Source organism: Myxine glutinosa, chromosome 6, assembly GCF_964187855.1.
Source record: "Myxine glutinosa chromosome 6, kmMyxGlut1.1, whole genome shotgun sequence".
Taxonomy (NCBI): Eukaryota; Metazoa; Chordata; class Myxini; order Myxiniformes; family Myxinidae; genus Myxine; species Myxine glutinosa.
The window spans coordinates 183,026,631-183,053,919 of record NC_136266.1 but is presented as its reverse complement, the minus strand read 5'-3'; the positions used below and the strand labels follow the sequence as shown (position 1 = coordinate 183,053,919).

The window sequence follows — 27,289 nt, the reverse complement described above, 5'->3', positions numbered from 1 at the left end:
CTACCTTCTAAACGTGAACTTCGCAGATCGCCATATGCAGATTCGCCACGGACCCACGATCGATGTTTGTATACGTGAACGTACCTGTTTGTTTGCGAACAGGTACGTTTTTCAGGGAAGTCCTTCACAAACTTGCTGTCCATGTCTGACGTGCGACTGATGGTGCTACAGGAATGTGGAATTAATTGGTTTTGTGGCGGACCACTGTTTCATGCTTTAGCATTCGCCGTATCTGCATTGCCTGTTTGCTTCCGGCCTCCCACCCGTGCGTAGCGCGGGTATCTCACTGTTTTAATAATTCAATAAAAAAAGTAATACGTACTTTTATTAAAAATTAAAATTAATGAAATAAAATTTTTATTAAAAATGAATGAAAAATAATTTAAAAATTAATATATATATATTTAAATGCAGATGTACGTACGTATGCAGCAAGTACCTGAGTGACTCGTCCAATGGCTTTACCGGGCTTTGTGCTTCGCGAACGCGGGGCAATAAAGTCTTTGGAATAAGAACTCTTGAAGTGACTCGTGACTCTTGAAGATTGAAGGTTTTTTCTTTTTTTTTGTATACAGAGTCGAGGCTCGTGAAAGAGCTAACATTTATCAAACAAACAAGCAAACAAAGTATATAAAAAAAGGTTAATTTTGAGTTTCAAGTCAAAGTCGATGTGAACAGATAAATATAACGGAACACGGGCCGCGTTGAATCATTCACTGGGCCTAGCAACATGGCTACGTAATGGCGACACAACGGTTCATGCAACGTCAATGACCATAATCCATCCAGTCGTACGCAGTACGATGCACAGAGTTGACGGTAATACGAAACCTATTTTGGGCTTTGACCAATTGTGAAGCAGTATACTGTTTTCCATTGAGCAATTCCACGAAACACAAAGCAGAATGTTGTTATACTATAAATGTTCCACCCAGTGGATCGTTAGTATATATACTGCACAAATGAATGAATACTCCAGTGAGTCTTGTCATTGGTTGGGCGCGCGAGGCAGCCAATGAGGAGGGGGCTCGCGAGACAGCCAATGAGGAGCAACTTCGTGGGACAGCCAATGAGGAGGGATCTTGCGATACAGCCAATGAGGAACAACTTCGTGGGACAGCCAATGAGGAGGGATCTTGCGATACAGCCAATGAGGAACAACTTCGTGGGACAGCCATTGAGGAGGGATCTTGCGAGACAGCCAATGAGGAGGAACTTCGTTTGACAGCCAATGAGGAGAAACTTCGTGGGACAGCCAATGAGGAGGCATCTCGCGAGACAGCCAATGAGGAAGGACTTTGCGGGCCAGCCAATGAGGAGGAACTTCGTGGGACAGCCAATGAGGAGGCATCTCGCGAGACAGCCAATGAGGAAAGACTTTGCGGGACAGCCAATGAGGAGGGCCTTCGCGAGATAGCCAATGAGGAGGGATCGCGAAGATTTTACACGGAAGTGTGTTCGATGTTTCTTGTGATGCGGGGAGCGTTTCCCTCCTGCTTTCTTCGCGTCCGCGCAAGGTGTTTGCTTCACATTATTCGGTGTCTGTCCCTATTACTGCCTCCCTACATTCTACAACCACAAGCGAGTGGATGTTTGTACTTTTTATGAACTCGTCCTATTCCGTTCTGTACCCCGTGATGGAAGAGCGAGGGAACGAGCAGCTGGAGTTTTGTTAATCCACGAACCCTTCATGTTGGGCCCACGTCTTGTTGTACCAAAAGGCAGAAGGTTTCCCTCCATGTTTCCAATGACGGAGCCATCATTTCACAATTAACACTCCGATATGTTATCTTAATGGCCGGCCATGCCGGAACGGGATATCTATTAATTACGTACTAAAATATGTTGGAATTTTAATCCCCTTCCCGTCGCATCGCCACACACACTACAAAATGTCCCTTCCCATGTCTCCACTTGCTCTTACATCTCAACCTTTTTACCCCATTCTCTCCCCACACCACTACTCTCCTTCACTCCCACAATCCTTTCCCCACTTTTGTCATTGGGATACATCCCTCCACCCGTACGTAATAAGTAGATGTCCCTCATCGGTAGGCGTCTTTATATCGAAGGAATTGAGTACAGTACATACATGGAAAACGCGGCCAGATCGATTTTATCTACTATTTGAGTGACGTGCTCATGACGTGCTCATTGTGTTGAGAGCCTCAAATGTGTCCTTGTGTATTACCTTTGTGCCTGGCAAGGTGTTGGCTTAACGGTTAAGGTGGCTCGCTGAAGAACTTAGGGTTTGGAGTTCGAGCCCCTGTCGTGTCGTTGAATAACACCAGGAGGATTGACCCATCCTGTCATCCTTCCGGGGTCGGCAATATGAGCACCAGCTTAATAGGGGAACTGCATCGGCGCTTCCAAAAATGATGCAACCAGCAGTCACAGGCTTCACACGAAATAACAGCAACCCTTGTGCCTTTATGTGATTGGTGAAAACACCAAATCGTATCTGGGACCAACCAGTGCCATCTGCCACCTGGACACATTCACAACCACGAAGCATCACCGTTGTTTTAAGGCTTAACATTTAAGCAGTCGGTAGTTCTGCGAAGTTCTCTGACCGGGAAGATACTGTCACGACGACGCCATGACCTGACATCTTTGCGCGCACGACTGTTTGAAACAACGGTGATTCCTCCTGTTTGTCCCCATGTTTTTTGAAAAAACAAAACAAACAAAAAAAAAAACGGGGGGATATTGTAATCGGCTCTGTCCATCCATCTGTCATGCTATGTCATAAACGGTTCGGCAGAAACTCACAACATTTGGAAGTTATGATCACCACATGGAAAGAAGGTGCAAGAGCAGTGTCGTTTTGGCCCTGCTGCCTGGACCAGGGTCAAAAGGTCAAATACTGAAAAATACAGTTGCAGGAACATTTTAAAGGAGAATGCGTTGGTAGATTGCGTACCTCCACCAGGCTGCGCAGCTTACGTTTTGTCTGGACTTGGACCTGAACCAAAATCTAATTGGCTTGTTCTTGTCACCTGACCAACTCACCCATCTAGTTTTGTCATAACTCATCCACAACGTTTTGAAATATCATGATATGTATCGTTTTTGGCCCTATTACTCAATGGTCAAGAATCACATGAGAAATTAAAAAAATTCTCGGCTTCGGTCTTCACTGAAATTGAATCAATTCTTCCTTGTCACACGCCCAACCTCTCCACCAAGTTTCGTCCGAATCCGTCCATAACTTTGTGCGATATTATATGTGTCGTTTTTAGCCCCATCACTCAATGGTGGAGAAGCACTTGAGAAATTTAAAAAAATTCTCTGATCCAGATCCAGATTCAGATCTTCACCAAAATTGAATCGATGCGTTGTTTTCACACGCCAAACCTGTCCACCAAGTTTCGTCCAAATCCGTCCACAACTTTTTGAGATATCCTGTTAACAGACAGACAAGGATGAAAACATAACCACTGAGTGCCTTTGGTGGTGGAGGTGATGAAACTTTGTATATGTAATCAACATTGGGAGATGCGTGAAATATTTAACGATTTTTTTGGATTTAACCCCCGTTTCATGCCCCAGGGGGTGGGGGCTTATTTTGGGTTACAGGGTTCAAAACAGGAAAAATAATTTAACTCAAAATTTGACATTGGGTCATTCCTGGTGGAACTTTTTGCCATCTTTCAACTTTAGGTGTGAAGTGTGGGGATTTGCGATGGTGCGCCATTAACTTCGCTCTTGTTGTGATTGGTGGGACGAACCACGATATGCCTATGTGGCAGATGGCACTTCTCGGCTCCAGATACGATTTGGCGACCTTGCCAATCACGGTTAGACGTGTATCATAAACCAGTATATAAGCCAAAAGGCTTTAAAGTCAATAAGTGGATGTAACAGTGATGTGTTGCCCTGACAACCCCCAATAAGGGCAAAACTAGTCGGTAGCTCTGCTTTTCATTTACTTGGTGACAGCATTTGACCTTGACATATTTTGCATTTATAGAGGCCTCTCTGGGTTTGTGATCATGACTGATTGACCAGGGGAAGCTTAGCAGAAGTCTTTCTCAAACTGACTGGCCAGGCCTGATGTTGACTAAGATTTGAGCAGCAATTTGTAATTTGTGCATTGCGCTGGTGATAGCTCGCCTACTCTTCATGAAGGACACCGTGGGATCTTTAACATCAACCATCTAATGACATGAAATCATCAGTTTTTCTTGACGTGTCAGTCGAATTCCACATGTTCACCAATAGTGGCTCACCGAACGTCCGATATTCAATTTCAGTTTACATTCACCGCAACATGTCCACATTTTTAAGATAAATAAAATGGTAGTTGGTTCTTGCAGCTGTTTCAGTGAAATTGGACAACCTGAGAAGTTCCACCTAGCTTGTGGAATGCAAAAGTTGGCAAAAGTAGAATTTAATCCCAAGAAAATATATCTACTATAATAAATAGAGCTTGTGTGGCTGTAGCTATGTCGTCAATATTCACTTGTCGATTGGTCATGGTATTTTAAAAAAATTATTATTATTATTATTTTTTGTATACTGAATCGAGGCTCGTGAAAGAGCTAACATTTATTTCACAAACAAATCAACCAGACAAACAATATATATAAAAAGAGGGAGTGGAAGACAAGATGGGGAGAGAAGGGGAAGCACACAAACATAACATTTGAGGGCAGGGAGATGTGTGGGAGGGAGAGGGCTTGGGGGGAGGAGGCATGGGAAGGGGGGTGGGGGAGGGAGAAGTATAAAACACAAGGACACCAAGGACTTCCAGGATAGAAGTTGGTATTTCAAAAAAGTGGATCTGGGGTGAATTAACGGGGGTAAAAAAGATCAAGGTTTTGGATGGGGGAAGATAAGAGATGGTGGTGAACAGCTGTTTTAAAGACCTGGAGGGTGGAGTGGGATTGAAGAGAGTGAGGGAGTTTGTTCCAGAGGCGGGAGAAAAGAGGAATGAAGGAGTGAAGGTGAGCAGAGAGTCTTGATTTTGGCAGTTTGACCATAAGAGGGTTGCAGGCAGATCTTGTGCGACCTGTAGGAATATTTGGGGGACAGAGCCCAGAGAGAGCAGGGGGGGCAAGGCCAGAGAGGAGTCAGTAGAAGACGGAAAGACCACCAACCTGCCTGCGGTGAGTGAGTGAAAGGCCCTTGGAGTTAGCTTCATCGCGGGAGATTCCAATGATTCTGACCAATTGGGAGAGCTCGTGTTCTCCCCTTCATCGTTCTTGGTTTTATTTTTTTTAAGGTGGGCCAAGGTGGGCACTCTGGCCAAGAGACAAACCATGAAATCTTGATTTTGTTTAATATTGCCTTTTAATGTATACCTCAACAGGTTCTGATGCACTTTTGTTTGTTTTACAAAGAAGCATCAGCCGATGTAATAATTCCACCCCCTGCCCTTCCCCTGGTCATTGTCCCTCCAGCACTCGTTCTTTCCAGTGTCGGTGGTTCAAACAGCGTGAGGAGTTTGTGCCAAAGTCTGAACAAAGGTTTCGGCGCGATGAGCCAGGAGTAAACAAACCTCCATCAGTGCGTTCTCTGACCCGACCACTTCTTTTCACAATTGGGGTGAATATCCTTGCCTAGTTTGTATTGCTTGTTGTGGTTGGAGGAGACCTAAATGGACATGTGGGAAGGAGTATGGACGGTTTTGAGGGAGTTCATGGGGAGTTTGAGGGAGTTCACCATACGGATATGGTGTGAGAAATGGAGAAGGTGAAAGGATTTTGGAGTTTGCTGATGGAGCTGATTTGTTGACTTGTAATACTCAGTTCCAGGAAGAGGATAATAAGCTTGTTACAATGTTACATATACGTCAGGTGGGTCGACGACAACCGTTGACTACCGGCTGGTGCGTAGGCGAGATAGGGGGCACCTACGGGACACAGAGGTGATCCCGGGGGAGGAGGCTGTTTCACAGCACCACTTCGTTGTCTGCGACGTAAGGATGAAAGGTGCAAGGAGAGCTCGGCGGGTGAAGTACCAACCGAGAATGAAGGTGTGGAGGTTGAAAGAGGTGACAGTAAGGGAGGAATTAAAAGAGAGGCTGAGTAGGGTAGAGGATGATGTGGTTCAGCTTGAAAGTGGTTGGATGTCAATGAAAGATAGTCTGTTGGGAGCCGTTGGTGAGGTATGTGGATGGACAAAAGGACCACCGAGGCACTCGGAAACATGGTGGTGGGATGATGAAGTTGGAAAGAGGATTGACGAGAAGAGGAAGAAGTTCAAGGAGTGGCAGAAGGCGAAGGGTATGGGGGCAGAAAAGGCAGAGCATGAAAGTTATAAGGCAGCCAAGAAGGATGCAAAGAAAGAGGTAGCAAAGGCGCAGGAGGCATGTAGGAAAATGTTCGGAGAACGCTTGGATTCGGAAGACTGTCAGAGAGTGGTATTCAGGATTGAAAAGTAGATAGCGAAAGAGAGGTGTGATGTGATGGGGGTGAGTTGCTTGAAGGATGAAGTGGGAGAAATCGTTGTGGACCCAGATGGAATTAAAGGAAGATGAAATAGATATATGGAAATGCTGTTGAATGCAGAGAATGAATGGGATGGCAACATAGAGAGTAACCCAGTTTTAGAACCGGCAGAGAAGATAACCGAGAAGGAAGTTGAGGAAGCGATAAAAGCAATGAAGAGTAGAAAAGCGGGAGGGCCGATGGGAGTTGTGGGAGATATGTTGAAGGCAGCAGGAAGTTGGGGTGTGAAGAGAATGACAGAGATCTGTAATCTGGTGGTGAAAGAAGGCCGCATTCCAGTGCATTGGGAACTGAGTACCCTCGTCCCTCTATACAAGGGGAAAGGTGACCCTCTGGAGTGTGGCTTGTATCGAGCGATAAAGTTATTGGAGCATGGAATGAAGGTACTGGAAAGGGTGTTGGAGAGGAGGATAAGGAAGAAAGTGAAGATTGACGAAATGCAGTTTGGATTGATGCCAGGAAGAGGAACGACAGACGCGCTTTTTATTGTGAGGCAGTTGCAGGAGAAGTACATGGAGAAGAGGAAGAAGTTGTTTCTTGGGTTTGTTGATCTGGAGAAAGCATTCAATAGGGTTCCACGTTAAGTATTGACATGGGCATTGAGGAAGTCAGGAGTGGAGGAATCGTTGATCAGAGTAGTACTGGCAATGTACAAAAGAGCGTGCACAGCTGTAAGGACGAAGGACGGGAACAGTGGTGAGTTTGAGGTGAAGGTGGGAGTGCATCAGGGGTCGGTACTAAGTCCACTACTATTTGTAGCTGTGATGGAGGTGCTGGCTCGGAACGTAAAGGAGGGTTTACCGTGGGAGTTGTTGTATGCAGGTGATCTGGTGTTGATTGCAGAAAGTATGGATGGACTGAAGGAAAAGATGAACAAGTGGAAGGAATGTATGGAGACAAAAGGTCTGAAGGTGAATATCGCAAAAACGAAGGTGAAGGCAAGTGGTAAAGCATGTGGTGAGGTGGAAGGAACTGGGAAGTGGCCGTGTGCTGTGTGCAGGGAGGGTGTCGGAGTGAATTCCATTCAATGTACAATGTGCGCTGAGTGGATTCATCAAAAATGTAGTGGTTTGAGAGGGTCATTAAGCAGTGTGGCAGCTTCATTCAAGTATAAGGTGTGCACAGAGGGAGCTGCAGATGAAGGAAATGTTGAGTTGGAACTTGGAGACGGCGTGAAGCTGGAAGGTGTGAAAACATTTTGTTACCTAGGAGACATGCTGAATGGAGAAGGTGGATCAGACTCGGCAACGGTTGCTAGAGTGAGATGTGCATGGAAGAAGTTTCGGGAACTGAGTGGCGTGCTGATGAGGAGGGGAGTGTCGTTGAAGCTGAAGGGAAAGGTGTGTGCTGCATGTGTGAGAAGTGTTATGATTTATGGGAGCGAGACATGGGTCATGAACGTAGAGCAGCAACGAAGGCTGGAAAGGGTGGAATTGCGAATGGTTCGGTGGATGTGTGGAGTGTCGTTGAGAGAGAGGAAGACAAATGATGAATTGCGAAAGATGATGGGAATAGAGCCTGTGATTGATGCTGTGAAGAGAAACAGGTTGAGATGGTTGGGTCATGTGTTGGGGAAGGATGAAAGTGACTGGTTGAGAAGAGTGATGGAAATGAATGTAGAGGGAAGTAGAGGATGGGGAAGACCGAGAAAGACTTGGCTGAAGATGGTCGAAGAAGAAATGCGGACAAGGGGGTTAACAAGGGGAGATGCAGAAAATAGGGCAAAATGGAGAAGATTGTCATGGGGACCGCAAGGCTAACCCCCGCTCTTGCAGGGAAAATGGCCTTAAAATGCCTGTTGTTGTTGTTTGTTTGTATTGCAGCGGAGCAAACATCTGCTGTTTTGACCTCCATCTGTATGTGTTAGTTTCATTTTTATTTATCTGCAGTGTGTTGTATTAATCCAGCTTGTACGTAAATTTTGAAGAACTGTTGAGGAGATGGGTGACGGTGCAGATGGTCAACATGTAGGAAGTGATCCCTACATGTGGAAGGTGGAAGGGGAAGGGGAAAGGAAGGTGGAAGGGGAAACAGGTGGTTGAGAACATGGATAGACCACGGCACGAGGAAATTAGTTGCATGTGCAAGGATGACTGGGTCTCGATGGATGTAGAAAAGCTCAGAGATAGAAATGGGAGAGAGCGTGAGGTTGTATTGAGCAGCAGATCTTAAGGCTTGGAGGTAAGAGCATGAAAAAACAGGCTTGTGCGGATGGTTCCACATGGAACGGAAGAGTGTGACAAAAGAATGGAGGTAAGCCAAAAGCTTTAATTTGGGACGGCAACAAGTTAGGTTTTCTGGTGGAATGTCTGTGACCTGGATAGGCAAGGGTTGGGTGGAGAACCAAGATGGTGAAAAGAAGGACACTGCTCTCGAGAGATAGAGCATTGGAGAAAACACTATATAAAGTTAGCGACTCTGTGCAGGAAGTCTGATATCCAATCTAGGAGGGCACTTGCAGCAGGATACCATTCGCCGACCTATTGGACAGCAGAGCAGGGTTCCAGACTGGATTAAATGCTCAGGAGATGTCCAGTGCAATAGTCTTGCTTGATACAGTGGGCACCCATCCACTGTTAACATAGAGGAAGCAGTGCGTATAGGGTGGAATGACCTATGCAGAAGCCAACATGATTGGAGAAAAGATGTCTTGAGATATGCTGCATAAATATTTCCATTACTCTGTCCAAAGTACCCAGCGAAATGGAGAGATAATTGTGGAAGTTTGAACGGCAATGTCAACACAATGAATGAATGAATGAATGATCGTTTTAAGGCCATTTTCCCCGCCAGAGCGGGGGTTAGCCTTGTGGGCCCCATGACAATCATGGTTCCCTGTTTGAGGCAATGTTTTTATGGCCGGATGCCCTTCCTGACGCCAACCCTTGGTCGCCTCTTACGATGCGCAGGGATACGGTGTACCTATTCTAAATCTGGGTACTCACCGTGATCATTCATCCCAGCAAGCTGGTACTCAATTTGCCGACCTCGGAAGGATGACAGGCTGAGTCAATCCCCCTGGCGTTAATTCAGCGATCGACCGGGATTCGAACCCAGGATCCTAGGATCCCAAGCCGCCACCCTAACCGCCTAGCCAACACCAGGCTATGTCAACACAATGATGGGGAGATTAAGACATTTTTTTTTTTTTTTTTTTTTTGTTTTGTTTTGTATACAAGATCGAGGCTCGTGAAAGAGCGAACATTAATCACACAGAAAGACAAACAGACACATAAAACAAATAACATCGGGAGCGGTAGACAAGATGGGGAGAGAGGGGGAAGGACACAAACACAACATTTGAGAGCAGGGACCGAGAGACATGGAGACATCGAGAGAACTGTGGGAGGGAGAGGGCTTTGGGGGGGAGGCATGGGAAGCGGGGGGGGGGGGGGGTGGGAGAGGTATAAAACATATGGACACTGCCAGGACTTCCAGGAAAGAAGTTGGAATTTCAAACAAGGTGGATCTGGGGTGAATTAGTGGGGGTAGAAAAGATCAAAGTTTTGGATGGGGGAAGATAAGAGATGGTGGTGAACAGCTGTTTTAAAGACCTGGAGGGAGGAGTGTGATTGAAGAGAGTGTGGGAGTTTGTTCCAGAGGCGGGAGAAACGAGGAATGAAAGAGTGAAGGTGAGCAGAGAGCCGAGATTTCGGCAGTTTAACCATCAGAGGGTGGCTGGCAGATCTTGTGCGACCTGTAGGAATATTTGGGGGACAGAGCACAGAGAGAGCTAGGGGAGCAAGGCCGGAGAGGAGTCGGTAGAAGACAGAAAGACCACCTACCTGCCTGCGGTGAGTGAGTGAAAGGCCCTCAGAGATAGCTTCATCGCGGGAGATTCCAATGATTCTGAAAGCTTTGGATTCAACAGCGTGAAGCCGAGCCAGGTGTGAGGCAGGAGCACCAGCCCATAGGGGAGAACAGTATTCCATTGAGCTGCGGATGAAAGCCTTGTATGTGGTGAGGAGCTCAGGTGTGCCTAGGAACGACTTCGCACGACGGAGGATGCCCAGTCGGCGACTGGCTTTGGAGGCCAGCTTGGAAATGTGGTTTTCCCAAGAAAGATCATGGCAGATAGTGAGACCCAAAAGCTTGAGGTCTCCCAAAAGCTTGATGATAGAAATATGGGGAAAACTTGCAGTCGAGAGAACCAATTGAGAAAGAGAAAGCTGAGATTGTTTGGTCATGTAGCCAGGACAGAAGATCAACCTGTTAAGGAGATAGTACATTTTGAGGCTACTTGATAAAGACCAAGAGGAAGTCCAAAGAAGCCATATCAAGAATGGATGAATGACGACGTAAAAATATTAGGTGGAAAGATTCGGAAAAGATTAGGCCGAAAGATTCGGAAAAAGAAAAGGATTAGGTGGAAAGATTTGGAAAAAGAAAAAGATTAGGCCGAAAGATTCGGAAAAAGAAAAGGATTAGGTGGAAAGATTTGGAAAAAGAAAAAGATTAGGCCGAATGATTTGGAAAAAGAAAAAGATTAGGTCAAAAGAATGAGAAAAAGATTAAGTTGAAAGATTGTCGAAAAATTCAGAAAAAGAAAAAGATTAAGTTGAAAGGTTCAAAAAAAGATTAAGTTGAAAGATTCAGAAAAAGAAAACGATTAAGTTGAAAGATTCAGAAAAACAAGAAAAATATTAAGTTGAAAGATTCCGAAAAGATGAAGTTGAAAGGTTCAGAAAAAGAAGAAGTTGAAAGATTCAACAACAACAACAGGCATTTTAAGGCCATTTTCCCTGCAAGAGCGGTTGAAAATTTCAGAAAAAGAAAAAAAGATAAGGTCAAAAGATTCAGAAAAAGAAGAAGTTGAAAGATTCAGCAAAAGAAAAAAAGATTAGGTCGAAAGATTCAGAAAAAGAAAAAGATTAAGTTGACAGATTCAGAAAAAAAGAAAAAATTTAAGTTGAAATATTCAGAAAAATAAAAAGAATGGGTCAAAAGATTCAGAAAAAGAAAAACATTAAGTTGAAAGATTCAGAAAAATATTAAGCTGAAAGATTCAGAAAAAGATGAAGTTGAAAGATTCAGAAAAAGAAAAAGATTAGGTTGAAAGATTCAGAAAAAGAAAAAGATGAAGTTGAAAGATTCAGAAAAGGATGAAGTTGAAAGATTCAGAAAAAGATGAAGTTTAAAGATTCAGAAAAGGATGAAGTTGAAAGATTCAGAAAAAGAAAAAGATTTTGGTTGAAAGATTCAGAAAAAGAAAAAGACAGTTGAAAGATTCAGAAAAAAAAGAAAAGATTAAGTTGAAAGATTCAGAAAAAATGAAAAAGATTCAGAAAAAGAAAAGGATTAAGTTGAAAGATTCAGACAAAGAAAAAGATGAAGTTGAAAGATTCAGAAAAAGAAAAAGATGAAATTGAAAGATTCAGAAAAAAATTAATATTTAGTTGAAAGATTCGGAAAAAGAAAGACTAAGTTGAAAGAATCAGAAAAATATTAAGTTGAAAGATTCAGAAAAAGATTAAGTTAAAAGATTCAGAAAAAAAAAAGATTAGGTTGAAAGATTCAGAAAAAGAAAAAGTTGAAGTTGAAAGATTCAGAAAAGGATCAAGTTGAAAGATTCAGAAAAAGAAAAAGATTAGGTCGGAAGATTCAGAAAAAGAAAAAGATTAAGTTGAAAGATTCAGAAAAGGATCAAGTTGAAAGATTCAGAAAAAGAAAAAGATTAGGTCGGAAGATTCAGAAAAAGAAAAAGATTAAGTTGAAAGATTCAGAAAAAAGAAAAAGATTCAGAAAAATAAAAGGATTAAGTTGAAAGATTCAGAAAAAGAAAAAGATGAAGTTGAAAGATTCAGAAAAAACCCAAAGATTTAGTTGAAAGATTCAGAAAAATATTAAGTTGAAAGATTCAGAAAAAGAATAAGATGAAGTTGAAAGATTCAGGAAAAAAAACCCAAAGATTTAGTTGAAAGATTCGGAAAAAGAAAAAGATAAGGTCAAAAGTTTCAGAAAAAGATTAAGTTGAAATATTCAGAAAAAGAAAAAGATTCGGTCAAAAGATTCAGAAAAAGAAAAAGAATGGGTCAAAAGATTCGGAAAAAGAAAGACATTAAGTTGAAAGATTCAGAAAAAGATTAATTTGAAAGATTCAGAAAAAGAAAAAGAAGAAGTTGAAAGATTCAGAAAAAGATGAAGTTGAATGATTCAGAAAAAGAAAAAAAAGATTAGGTCAGAAGATTCAGAAAAAGAAAAAGATTAAGTTGATTCAGAAAAAAGAAAAAGATTAGGTCGAAAGATTCAGAAAAGAAACGTAAAATTTTTAAGGATAGCACTGCAATTCCATTTTTGTTCAGGTCAGCGGAGGCGACCCATCGGTGGGATGGATACAAAGCGTAAACTGTTCAATCTGGCAGAGGTGTGCGCTTTACCGAGTGCTGTTCTAGCTATATAAATGTATTTATTGGTCATTGTCTGCAGTGGCTTAGGTGTTGGTGTTGGCTTAGCAACAGGAATACAGGTGTTGCGCTGTTGGTGTTGGCTTAGCGGCTAGGGTGCCAGCTTAGGATCCTTGGATCCTGGGTTCGAATCCCGGTCGATCGCTGAATTAACGCCAGGGGGGTTGACTCAGCCTGTCATCCTTCCGAGGTCGGCTAATTGAGTACCAGTTCACTGGTAATTCCCTGTGTGTCGTAAAAGGCGACAAACAGGGTTGGCGGCAGGAAGGGCATCCGGCCGTAAAACATTGCTTCAAAAAGGGGACCAACAAAAACAACAACAACCATGGTGCCCGAAAAAGGCCAACCCCCACCTTGCGGGGAAAAATGGCCTCTAAAGGTTTTTTTTTTTTTTTTTTGTCTGCAGTGGATTATACATTTACATTAGTATAGGAATGTTTTATCATCGTGATAGATTGTGTGGTCGATTATTAGTCACGATACATTTGTGTGTTTTTTCTTGTTTTATTTTATCAAGGGTTCTGGTGTCATCTTTGGAGGTGCAGCCATTTGGCAGTATGAGCGTATGCGTTCACGCATTTCATCTACTCCCCTGCCATCTTGGCAGCCAGAGAAACGTGGAGAACTCCGCAGACAGGTACCCTCACCAAGAGAGTGGGAGTCTAATTATTATGGTTTCCACAGGGATCAATTGAAAGTGTTTAGTCTTGGTGTCCATGATGTACTGCTTTCTGGAAGAAAATTTAAAAAACCCTTTTGTTTTCATTATGAGGCAGAATTGAAGACCATCGAATTATAACCAGGCTAAGTCACATTTTATTTTTTTTCCCCGTTTTTCACGTTTTTCTCGAAATGACTGAAATGTGATTTAGCCTGGTTATAATTCTATGGTCTTCAATTTCAAGTGCTACCAATTGGCTAATATTACAAGTTGTCTATACCGGGAAGCATCAGCGATCTCCAATTGCAGCCTTCTAGTTTAATAAACGTTTTTGGGGGGGAAGACGACTTACGATTTGCGCATGTATTCCTGGCAAATTGTTTAGTGGCCCCTGCTGGAGACATGCGGGATTACTAGCTACGGTACAAAATACATTTGCCTCACCTCCCCGAATAACCTCATCTCCCCAGACTTCTCCTTTAGGAAGCGGGTGTTTCTTCTTCTTCTTCTTCTTCTTCTACGGGCACAATTATTCCCATATTCTTGTCGGGTTGTCTTTTGGAAGGTTGGCCCAAGTCTCTTTCAGACTGGCGGGCCAGACCTGACGTTCGACTCAGATTAGGGTAGCAATTTGTAATTTGTTCATGGTGTTAGCGAGAGCTCGCCTCCTCTTTGCGAAGGTCACCATGGGATTTTAACATCTACCAATGAATTCTGGCAGATGGGATACCAGGTTAACGTCCATCCGAGGGACGTTACACACATTGATGAATCACCCTGCCTGTGAAACACCGGGATGACAGTTTATAGCTGAGTCGGCAAACACCAGGTTAGACAGGTTGGAGGTGAATGTGTGTACCACTCGGACATCTTGCTAGTTATGGTTTCCGGAGGTGTGTTTTGTCTTTGTGTCCCACTCTTTGGGGAAAAAAACAAAAACCAAACAAACAAAAGAAAGTTTGTTTCCGGCAGTTTTTGAAGTGCTACCAATTGGTTAATATTACAAGTTGGCTCGAATGGGAACCATTAGCGATCTCTGATCATAGCCCTCTCTGATCATAGCCCTCTATTTTTACAATGGGTTTATCACCTGAAGGTTCCCATTTGTTTCACTTACTGCAGCACCTTGGTCAGATGAGAGCGTTACCTGAAGTGGCCCACTTTGCCCCAAGTAGCATGTTGTTTTGTATGCAGCCTGTGGCTGCTGGTTGCATAATTTTTCTGGAAGCGCGTTTGTGCCGCCGATGCAGTGCCCCAATTACCAGTGAGCTGGTACCCAATTTGCCGGCCTCAGAAGGATGACAGGCTGAGTCAAATCCCCTGGCGTTAATTCAACGACCAACCAGAATTCAAACTCAGGATCCTAGGATCCCAAGCCAGCACCCTAACCATTAAGGCAACACCAGGCTCCAAGTTGCACATTCTCGTCGGACACTGGGTAAAAAAAAATTGTTTTAAGTCTGTGGACAGGGTCCAATCTGCTCCTGGAGTTTATTGAGGTGCTGCCACCTCATACACCTCTTACTCATTAGCAACAGACGTCATGTCAGCAATTGTGTAAAAATGTGGGGGGAGGGCGAGGTGGGGCGGCAGGTGACGGCGAAATGAAATTCTTCATCAAAGCATCATCTGTTACTCTGTTACTGTGAAATAAATCACTCTCCCTCATCAGGAATGTCTCAAGGTAATAAACAAATGATCTTTAGTTGAAAAGTGAGCATGGATTAATTTTCCTTTGAGTGGGTTTAAATTGATTGACGGGCCTTACCCCCTGAATGGTCTGAAAATGGAAGTGGTAGTATACATGTCAGTGGAGCTGTGAGCTTAAAATATAATTATCATGAATGGGGTCTGTGTATTGTAAAACAATGGAGCATCACCAAAAGGTAATCACATGGTAGTCGAGACGGACATGAGATACTATTCGCTGTCCGAGCAGACAAGTGGTCCAACCGTCAGACATTTTCGCACGGTGAATGCGAAATCATCGCGTCATTGTTTCACATTTATCCGAAATGCTCATCCCCATCCTCAACGTAATGGTTTTTTGTTGTTGTATTTCTCTTACTTTACATTCATTATGTCCCACAGTTTGTTTATAGATCACGTGTTTACAAAGACACGTTATGATTGTCATTTGTTAATTGTGGAGGTTGTTCTACTAACTGCTGCTTGTGCCTCTTCTTGTTGTACAGATCTTTCATTGGTGGAACTCTCTGTCAGACGGAAAGAAGATAACAGCAGGTAGGAGGCGTTTGTTCAATGGCCGACTGAAAATGCCGTTATGTACAGGACGGTGTCGTAGAGCATGAAATGTGCTCTGCGTAGGACAAGATGGGACGTGTGTTGTATCGAATGGGTACTTGTTGTATGATTGCTGGTCATTGGTAACCAGATGACATGGACCAGATATGGGTATCATATAACTAGATAATCAAAAGGTCACCACAATGGTCGTTCGGTCTGTAACCACAGATGAATCGAGTAGACCTCATTGTCTCTTTTCCCAAAGGCCTGGTACTTGACTGTAGTCCTATGTTGAAGGAAGAATCCCTTGATTGACTTTGTATCATTTTTAGGAATCGTTGCGGTGAACTTCATGGTGTTTTTGCTGTGGCGCGTCCCATCGTTGCAACGAACCATGTTGGCATTATTCACATCCTCACCAGCTAAAGGTGAGCAATACTACATGTTTTTGTGGTTTCGAAAGCATGAAAAACACCAATCAGATACAACAACAACAACAACATGCATTTAAAGGCCATTTTCCCTGCTAGAGCGGGGGTTAGCCTTGCGGTCCCCATGACAATCTTCTCCATTTTGCCCGATTTTCTGCATCTCTCCTTGTTAACCCCCTTGCCCGCATTTCTTCTCCCACCATCTTTAGCCAAGTCTTTCTCGGTCTTCCCCGTCCTCTACTTCCTTCTACATTCATTTCCATCACTCTTCTCAACCAGTCACTTTCATCCTTCCAAAAACACCAATCAGATGCCAAGCAATTAATCAAACAGGGAATGATTTATGTAGACAGAGAGAGATAGAGAGACAAAGAGACAGAGAGAGAGAGAGACAGAGCAGAGAGATACAATGGGTTGGTCCATGGGGACCGATCGGCACTCTGACCGTGACTGTGCCTTCCTGACGAATCCCAGGAGCAGGGAAGAATGTGGAAGATTTGGCCTCCGACTTGTGTTGGGGGGGGGGGGGGTGGGGGGGGGGAGGGGGTACAACCACCGCAAAGAGGCATCCACGATAGTTGTGGTGGGATTCTGTTATTCTTGTTATTGTTATTAATTAATTCACAAGCAATGATTCCAGTACTCACACTGTACCTCCGGCACACGTATGTTGGTTGGGGGCAGAGAGGAAGGCTGTTTGCCATTTCCTGGCGAGAATCGTCAGAGTATATGTAATTATCACCATGATTTTTAGAATGTTTATGACATTTTTCTTCGTCTCTTGTCTTTTATTTTACCCTCACTAGCCCCACTGTGCATGCCGATGCTGCTGTCGGTTTTCAGTCATCGTGCTGGAGCGCATCTGGCCTTCAACATGTTGGCACTGTGGTCATTTTCTGGAACTGGAGAGAGCTTGCTTGGATCAGAGCATTATCTGGCTTTTCTTTTGTCTGCTGGTGAGAACGAGAAATAACGGTATTAGTGATTTTAAGGTGGATGACAAATTAGAAGTTACCTGGAGTATTGTGGGAAGTTTTTATTGTTATTACGAGCTGAAGTCTTTGTCTGCAATGGTGATTTAATTGCTTTGTGTGCACATACATCTTTACAATTGAATTCTAGCTTAAGTTTCTCAAAAAGGGCCATGTACAGTATCAGTACTTTTAATTTATGAAAAATGCAATTCCTGGAGTTTTGGACACATACATACATACATACATAAACATACATGCATACATAAACATACATACATACATAAGCATACATACATACATGCATACATACATACATACATACATAAACATACACACATACATACACACATGCATACACACATACATGCATACATACATACATACATACATACATACATACATACATACATACATACTGTTACGTATTAACTCCCCAAACCCCGGTTACGGTGCACCTCAGAGTCTGGAGCGGGAACACGGCAGAAAGATTTGTTATTTTGAGTGTTCTATTAAACCATAGTAAAACCACACCAATGCAATTGTAGAACAAAACAAGTAATTGTATTAAGAACTCTCACATACAAAATAATAACACTATTAAAGAAAGTATAATGAAAATATCACTTGCATCAAATGAACAATACACATGATGGTACCATGATTCCCCAATGCTCTCAAAGCAATGAACTCACGATTCGCCAAACGTGAGTGGAATGTAACATTCCCCAAAGTCCGTGCACGGATCCCCACGCTGGTTGAAGGTGGAGGTCGTGCAGAACGGCAAAACAACAGGCAGGTATTGGCGCGACTGTGGATGAGGAGTTACGAGGTGAGAGGTTGATATGGGAATTGAGCCGATATGTAAACCAATGGCAATCAACACGATGATGTTGATATGCGAATCCCAATGACAAAACAAGATGCACCAAGCTGACAGCCTCTCCTAGAACAAAATGGCATATCGGCCTGTAATTGAGGCGCTTGCTCCCTCCAACATTGACTCACACTTGGTGATGAAATCTGAGACGCAGGTTTAATTGCACTTGCAATATATGACGATGTCGCGGACAATCCATTTCACGGGATGCCTCAACTCATTCCCGACCAATATAAAAAAAGTCTGCTTGCAGCCTCAACGCGACTCACAGCTGTCTCTCTACTCCTCTCTGCCGATCCCCATCCCTCTCCTCTTCCTTTTTCCTTCACAAACATTTATTTTCACCTTTTACTAAAGCCATCTTCATTTCACACAAAAATCTTAACAACAACATTACCTGAAACTAAAAATCCTACAAGTATATTAACAACAAAGGCGGAAGTGACGGATCCGTAACAATACATACATACATACATACATACATACATACATCCAATATGTTATAAAGATAATGAAGCTGCATGCGTATGAAGCCTTCAAACCCATTGGCTGGAGAGCTGGCTTGACTCGACCCACAATAATTGTCAGGAAGAAAATCGTACGTCCGCCATGGTTTTCTGGTAAGCCGAAGACGTCTTTGTAAGTCTTATATTCACAATTTGAATTATCCGAGCTGTATAACCACAATGTATTATATAGTGGTAGCCATGTTTTAGCTTCATGTTCATAAGCCGGGTTATTTTTATTTTCGGTAGTGATCGAGGCTGCAGTCCTGGTAAATACACCGCCAAAATAAATGGATGAGCAACTTATATGATAAATGAAGGTTTTTGTCCCCCGTCCACCGCGGAGCGAAAGGGGGACTATGGTTTTCCCCTCTGTCCGTGTGTGCGTCCGTCCATCCGTGCGTGCGTGTGTCCGTGCATGCGGACGTGCGTGCGTAAGCGAAGGACCGAATTCTAATTTGGTGTGTGGGTGCAACTAAGCATATGGAAGAACCCTATTGAAAATTAGGTCGCCACGTCAAAATCCAAGATGGCCGCCGCCATGTATGTCTGAACCTTGTGAGCGGAATATCTTGAAAAATAAGCGAAGTACCAACTTCTAATCTGGTGTGTGGGTGTATCTCGGCATAAGGAAGAACGCTATTGAAAATTGGGTCGCCACGTCAAAATCCAAGATGGCCACCGCCATGTATGTCTGAACCTTGTGAGCGGAATATCTTGAAAAATAAGCGAAGTACCAACTTCTAATCTGGTGTGTGGGTGTATCTCGGCATAAGGAAGAACGCTATTGAAAATTGGGTCGCCACGTCAAAATCCAAGATGGCCGCCTTGCGTCTTCCACTTTGTCAACTCACGTCACTTCACCGACGGGGGACCTAGGCGTAACGCTTGTTGTATGTAATTTTGGTGTTATCCCGAGTTGTCAAAGCTGAATAATGTGAAAATACAGAAGGGTCACCCTTCATCATGAACGAACGAGGGCTGCAAGCAACAATTACAGAATCACACAAAACAGTGCTAATTCCCAGCATTGCAATACAGCCCACTGAGAAATCCTTTCCATTTGTTTGACAACGACCTCAGTTCCCAATGCAGCTCTCATTTGGCATTACAATAAAATAAATAAGGCTCAACATCAAATTTTGAAGAGTTGGAGTGTACCTGCATGATCCAATTTTCACACATGGTCAACTATATGTCGTTGCTTCCTGCATTTTCCATCCACAAAATATTTGGTTCACACTAGCAGCAGATTCATTCAACAAAACCAAAAACGTCGTATATATATATATAACAGTACAACTAATGTCCCCTCCGCACGCTCACTTTTCTGGTCGGAAATCAAAAATTGTGTATACTCACAAAGGATTACGAAGCAGTTTTCCTTGCAATTGATTTAATATATTTTATGAAAAGTTTGAATGAGCAATTAATTACTTAGGAAGTGGAATATTAATAGATTCGATACTTTTTTGGAACAATGTTTACCTTAATTTACAATGTTTACCTTTTTAACCTAAATGTCGTACAGTCTGAACATAATTAATTATATTCGACCGCAACTGCTTCACATTACATAGCGCTCCATAGCATATGTATAGCGGCACTTAGAGCTAATTGGCAACACTTGAGGGATTGTCTGGTGCCATCATCATCGTCATCATATTAAATTATGCAATTTGGTATCTGTTGGTGGTCAATGCATTTGGTCGTTAGTCATCCAATCTCATAAAAAGGACTTACCTTAATCCTGCCAGGGGGATTAAAGGTCTGTTACAACTCATAAGACAAATGTTTTAGTTACTTGGTTCGCCCACCCCCCCCCCCCCTCCCGGGGTTTCTGAGTGGGGGGGTGGGGGGGGTAGGTTGGGGGGGGGGGGGAGTTGAAGTAAATTATCCTTGTAAATGTTTACGATGTAGCACCTGATGAGAAACTGTATTGTAATAATAATAATAATAATAATTATAATGAAAAATTCGGTTTTATTGACATAAAAAGCATACGGGACCATAGTCTGAAGACTAAAACGGTCGGGAGGCCTCCCATCTCGATCGTTTTCGACTCAATTTTACATTTTCAGACACTATTTTCAGTCCATTATGTTGCTTTAGACTTTACTTTACTCCGTCTTGGAAAAGCGGTAGCAGGTTGGAGCGTCGTTTGCAACGTACAGCTGCTGTTTTCACCACTTGCTCACTTATTTAGATTTTTTGTTCATATTCATTTCGCGCTTACTTCGATTGTTTTTTTGCTACTCGTATGTCTTGCACATACGCACTCATATGTCCCACCTCACTTTTCTACAGCATTCGCTGCCCTTGGGTAGGGGCATTGGTGATTGTGTGTTTTCAGTGAAAGGTGGGCATGTGAATGAAGATAATATTGAACAACAAATTGATAGAATTATGTAAGGAAATAGGTGGAACTGTTTTACAAGCATTTTATTTCTAATATTCGAACACGAGAGACATTCATTTTGTGCCTTTTCCTTAGGACTTGTTTCCTCATTGGCAAGTTACGCGGCTAAAGTTGCCAAAGCAACAGCTGGGCCCTCACTTGGGGCGGTGAGAGTCTCATCATTTGCGTTGTACAGCCACAGGTTTCTTTTCGTAAAATCTCTTGAAATAGTTTGTGTACGCGAACAGTTTGTACAACAGCTTGGAGCTACACCAGCTCCCCATGATGACATTTTTTGCTCATTTGCACGTTTGCCTTGTTGCTTTCCCAGTCGGGTGCGATAATGGCGTTGGTGGGCCTCGTCTGTTGGCAATACCCTGACTCTCGGCTTGCACTCATATTCCTACCAACGTTCTCTTTCCCAGCCTCGTATGTACGTATGCAAACATGGCAACCGTTTGCTTCAATGACTTGTACATGGTTATCTGATTACTTTTAGCCTGAGTTGCATTCAACAGGAATAACTTCACTCTTCTTCAAAAGGAAGTAAAACTCTAATGTTAAAAAGTGAGGTTCACTGCATCTGATGATTGTTAACATTTTCACCGTCTCCATCCATCGAGTCGCTCGTGTTTTTGTTTGTGCTCATGATCATGCAACCTGACATGACATGTGTAATATGTTTGCAAATGAAACACGCAAATTGATTTATGGTTAGAGAATGTGGAAAAATACGTAAACAGGAGAGTTGTTTGAATCGATAGTAGATGACAGAAAGACCTTGAAGGCCTTGGTTTCCATGGTGTTAAGGTGAGCAAGATGTAAGGCAGGGGAGTCAGCCCAGCGGGGAGAGCAGTATTCCAAGAAGATATGGATGAAGGCCATGTAGGTGGATAGGAGTTCAGATGTGCCAAGGAAGGACTTTGTACCATGGAGGATGCCCAGTCGGTGGCTGGCTTTGGAGGCCAACTTTGAAATGTGTTTTTCCCAACAAATATTATGGCTGATAGTGAGACCCAGGAGTTTGAGTGGCTGAACTTCCTCGAGGATTGTTTTCGAAGGTAAATGGGGGAAGGGAGGGTTACCATACAGTCCTTTCAGAGAGAGAAAGTGAGAGTGTGGGATTTGTCAGGATTGAAAGACACATTCCAAGCGTTAGATCCGCCAGTTATTTTGTCAAGGTCTGAAGAGAGGGAAGATGCTGTTGCCTGCCTGTCTGCGTGATGTAAGCTGGTACAGTATATGTATACATTAATCCCTCTCTCAAGAAAGGTTCACATGGATGGGTAAATCAAGAAAGGTAAACATCTCTAGATGTTTACCTATTATTATATAAACATCTCTTGGCTCCTTATCACTATTATTTAAATATCAACATTGGGATGAACTTTATCCAATTTGTATCTCCTCCAGGGACCAATTAATTACTGAAATGATTTCCCGCACACGGGAAATGGAACGAGATTTTTTTTTTTTGGATACACGATCGAGGCTCGTGTAAGAGCTAACATTAATCACAAAAAAAAAAACCGACACATAAAACATAATAAAGGGAGCGGGAGATAAGATGGGGAGAGATAGGGGAGCACACAAGCACAACAGTAGAGAACAGGGACATCGAAAGATCTGTGGGAGGGAGAGGGCTTGGGGGGGAGGAGGCACGGGAAGGGGGGGGGGGGGGTGGGATAGGTATGAAACACATGGACGTTGCTAGGTCTTCCAGGAAAGAAGTCGGAATTTCAAAAAGGTGGATCTGGGGTGAATTAACGGGGGTACAAAAAACCAAGGTTTTGGATGGGGGAAGATAAGAGATGGTGGTGAACAGCTGTTTTAAAGACCTGGAGTAAGGAATTGGATTGAAGAGTGTGAGGGAGTTTGTTCCAGAGGCGGGAAAAAAGAGGAATGAAAGAGTGAAGGTGAATAGAGAGTCTTGATTTTGGCAGTTTTACCCGAAGAGGGATCTTGTGCAACCTGTCGGAATATTTGGGTGACAGAGCACAGATAGAGCTGGGGGAGCAAGGCCGGAGAGGAGTCGGTAGAAGACAGAAAGACCACCAACCTGCCTGCGGTGAGTGAGTGAAAGGCCCTCAGAATCAGCTTCATCGCGGGAGATTCCAATGATTCTGAAAGCTTTGGTTTCAACAGCGTGAAGCCGAGTTGGGTGTGAGTCAGGAGCACCAGCCCAGAGGGGATAGCAGTATTCCATTGAGCTGCGGATGAAAGCCTTGTATGTGGTGAGGAGCTCAGAAGTGCCCAGAAAGGACTTTGCACGATGGAGGATGCCGAGTTGTCGACTGGCTGTGGAGGCCAGCTTGGAAATGTGGTTTTCCCAGGAAAGATCAGGGCAGCTTGCGAGAGCCAAAAGCTTGAGTGACAGAACTTCTTTGAGAGGATTGTTGAGAAAGTGGGTGGGAGGGTTTTCCCAGACGGTCTTTTCGGAGAGGCATAGTGAGAGTGTGAGATTTGTCAGGATTGAAAGACATGTTCCACTTGTTTGACCAGTCTGTGATTTTGTCCAGGTCTGCAGAGAGTGAGGAGGCTGCAGACTGCCGATCTGAGGGATGAGGTATGGAGCGGCAAAGAGTGGAGTGATCAGCAAAGAGATAGAGAGGATTTTCCAGAGAGTCGGAGAGATCATTGATGAAGACCAGAAAAAGCACAGGGCCCAGAACACTACCTTGGGGAACTCCAGCCTGAACAGGAAGGGGAGAAGAGAGAAACCCATTCAGGGCCACACATTGACTACGACCAGAAAGGAAGTCCGCAAGTCATGCGTGGAGATTTCCATGAATACCATAGGAGGAGCGTTTGGTGAGCATTGAGGACCTCCATCCATTGTTGAGACAGCAGAAGCAGCATGCCCAGAGTAGAGTGACCTGGTCTGTAACGAAATTGATGATCAGAGATCAAGCAATTGGAGAAGAGAAAGAATTTGATATCAGAAGCAATGATGGACTCCATGACTTTGCTGATAATTTGGAGCAGGCTGATTGGTCTGTAGTTGCAAGGATCTGTTTTTGCACCTTTTTTGTATAATGATGAAACAGGGGTGAAGACCTCAATGCCAAAATGGAGGTCTTCAATGCCAAACAGGAAATCAGAGATGTCTCCCTTGACATATCACATGCCTTCGATATGGTCTGGCACCCCGCTCCAGATTTTTTGAGGTGTGCTGCAGCCTTGGCTTGTGGTCATGGGCGTCTACATAGGAGGGCAAATGGGGGCATCTTCCCCTTTTAACCCTCTCCTCCCCCCATTTCCCTGTACGCTGTAGGACGTAAAATAAAAATAGCAGGTCATTTCGACCGACTTTGTGTGTCGCACACTCCACTTTAAAATGCGATTTTATGTAAAATATCAGAAAAATATTGTGCAAGTTTCTTCTTACGCACTTTTATTAGGCTCCAATTAATGCTTCAGTGAGAAGTTGTTGCTAATTATCGATTTTTTTGCAATTTGTCTTTGGGAACTTCAATAGGAGATTCATGTGTGTATGATGACGTTTGTTGCATTTTTGGAGCTGTTGAACGACTTTGAGCTCAAATCCATAAACAAAAGTCAATTGCAGGAGTGAAGTCGCCTCTTTATCTCTCCTCTTTAAAAAAATATAAGCATTTTTCAGATTGCATTTGATGTAAAAATGTATCTTGAAGATATACGTTCAGGTGCTGCGAAAGATGGTGGAATTACACCACCAAAACTCTGCATTTATTCTAGTTTTTAAAGTTAAAGTTTACATTTATACTTAATGCTAAAGATATGATATGCCTCATTTAAGGCAGATTTACCTGTGTGCGGAGGATTGATCAATGTATTTATGTGACGTGACGTCATAAGAGGCCTTTTCCTGCTTCCTGTTGCCATTAAAACACTAGGCAATGGCATAAACTTTTAGTAGTTTTGATTGGTGACTACCTGACCTTTTATTGATACAGATGTGAGATGATGAGGTAAAAATCATTCCATTTTGAAATGCATGTCGAAGTAATGAGATATACATTGATGTATCTGTTGGATAAAAAATGTCTTTTGTGTTTCCTTATTGAACTCTAGTTTTAATTTGCCCCCCCCTCTGAAGTTTACCATACAGACACTCATGCTTGTGACCCTCATGCTGCATCCACAATCTCCTGCTGTGCCGTACAAGGGAACAGCACTCGGAAACACGTTGGAAGCAAAAACAGTTCTTGGTAGAGCACATACCTCCGCCAAGCTGAACAGTTTATGTTTTGTATCCCGATAGACCGTATCTGTATCCGGACCTGAACCAAAATCGAATTGGCTTGTTCTTGTTCCTAACCAAGGCATCCACTTAGTTTTGCCATATTATATATCGTTTTTGGCCGTAGCACTCGATGGTGGAAATTCACTGAAACAATTAAAAATTATCTGATCCGGATCTGGATTCGAATCTTCACAGAAATTTAATCAATTCTTCCTTGTCACACACCCATCCTTTCCACCGAGTTTCTGTCAGAATTTGTCCACAACGTTTTGAGATTATCCTGTTCACAGACATACAGGGGTGAAAATATAACCTGCACCCACCTTCGGTGGCAGAGGTAATTAACCTAATGGGTCCCGGTTTACCTTGGTAGGATCTATCCTGCTTGAGCACACAGACCATACTATATGAACAGTTCTAACTAAGCGTCCCCCGCCCTGACACACACACACACACACACACACACACACACACACACACACACACACACACACACACACACACACACACAACAATATTTATTTAAAACGGTGTGTGCGGGTATGTACACGTTGGAGACAACTGAATAAACCACACCTCTGTAACGTTAAAGGTTATATCTATTATATTTATTGATTATTTGTCACAAAAACAATTTTTTTTAAATAATTTTCATTTATAAAATGTGATATTGGCCAAAATAGTATAATCTTCAGAGATTTGTAACTTTGTATGCTCTGTTAAATTGATAAGTGTTCGGTGATGTGCCGTTTGGGGCAGTTTAGAGTGTTCATACATCCAGGAATGCGCTGTTCTTCTCAATGTTGGCAGATACAAAGTCCTTCCTGTTTCCATATTGCAGGCTCTTGCAGGAGTGATGGCATTTGATACTGCAGGCCTGCTTTTGGGTTGGAGAACCTTTGACCATGCAGCACATCTTGGTGGTGTATTGTGGGGCATGTACGTAGTGTGCACACCTCTTTACGCAGCTATCCTTGTTTTGTGGACACCGGCACATCGATATGTCTTTCTAAATATTACATCCTTCGCTTTTCTCTTTTCTTGTCTTAATCCCCCCTTTTTTGTATTTTCTCCTTCATACGCAGTTGGTATGCAAATTGGGGTTACAGCCTCATCTGGAGGAACAGAGAAGCTTTTGTCACGAGATGGCACGAGTTACGAACAGGCCGGAGGAAAGGCGGCCGTGAGCCCTGAGGAGGAATCAGCCATTGGTGCAGTGAGACCTCTCATCTGACAGGACTAATCGCACGATTTTCCCATTCCTGTGGATGGGACAAGAACCTTAGCGTAAGATTCTTGCTGTTTTGTGATGTGTTCTTTTGAAACATTTTTCCTATTATATTGGCTACTCATTTTCGACTACTATTTTAAGATCCAATTTACAAAAATTAGTTGCCACTACATTTTTTTTTTGTAGGCCTGCAACTGCCTGACATAATAAAGTATTGATATGGAACCCCTTAACTTGTTTACCCAATAATTTTTGTACTGCCAATTTTCATTACCTCCACCACAGAAGGTGAACGGAGGTTACGTTTTCACCCCTCTCTCTATTATACTTGCGAAATCGAATAATTTTAAAGTACTGTACAGTATATTGGTTGGCCCCGTGTGTTATTACCTCCACCACCGAAGGTGGATGGAGGTTACGTTTTCACCCCTGTCTGTCTTTTTGTTACTTGCCGGAAAAGATTCCGGCAAGTATGTTGATTGGTTGGTTTGTCTGTCTGTTTGTCTGTCTGTTTGTCTGTTTGTGCTATTGTGGAATTTTGGACAGTATGTAATTGAGTCCCTGGTGTTGGGCTAGCGGCTAGGGTGCCAGCTTAGGATCCAAGGATCCTGGGTTCAAATCCCGGTCGATCGCTGAATTAACGCCAGGGGGGTTGACTCAGCCTGTCATCCTTCCGAGGTCGGCAAATTGAGTACCAGTACACTGGTAATTCCCTGTTTATCGTAAAAAGGCGACAAACAGGGTTGCGGCAGGAAGGGCATCCGGCCGTAAAACATTGCTTCAAAAAGGGGACCAAAAAACAACAACAACCACGGTCCCCGAAAAGGCCAACCCCCGCATTGCGGGGAAAAATGGCCTCTAAACGGTGGTTTTTAAAATG

General features: G+C 43.2%; 1 protein-coding gene across 1 annotated transcript; it reads left to right on the top strand.

The window, feature by feature from the left end:
* The first annotated feature begins 966 nt into the window (after positions 1 to 966).
* PARL (presenilin associated rhomboid like) lies at positions 967 to 26,642 on the top strand. Its single transcript, XM_068118980.2, has 10 exons — positions 967 to 1,517; positions 5,406 to 5,550; positions 13,377 to 13,496; positions 15,716 to 15,764; positions 16,100 to 16,195; positions 17,005 to 17,154; positions 21,050 to 21,120; positions 21,285 to 21,386; positions 26,020 to 26,117; positions 26,264 to 26,642. The coding sequence occupies exons 1-10, from the start codon at positions 967 to 969 to the stop codon at positions 26,370 to 26,372; spliced, it is 1,491 nt and encodes a 496-aa protein (XP_067975081.2). The 3' UTR covers positions 26,373 to 26,642.
* The last annotated feature ends 647 nt before the right edge of the window (positions 26,643 to 27,289 follow it).

Coding starts and splice junctions, on each gene's coding strand:
- PARL (XM_068118980.2), top strand. CDS start 967: ATGAATACTCCAGTGAGTCTTGTCATTGGTTGGGCGCGCGAGGCAGCC. Junction 13,497..15,715: donor GTGGAGAACTCCGCAGACAG/GTACCCTCACCA, acceptor CTTGTTGTACAG/ATCTTTCATTGGTGGAACTC. Junction 26,118..26,263: donor GGTGGTGTATTGTGGGGCAT/GTACGTAGTGTG, acceptor CTTCATACGCAG/TTGGTATGCAAATTGGGGTT.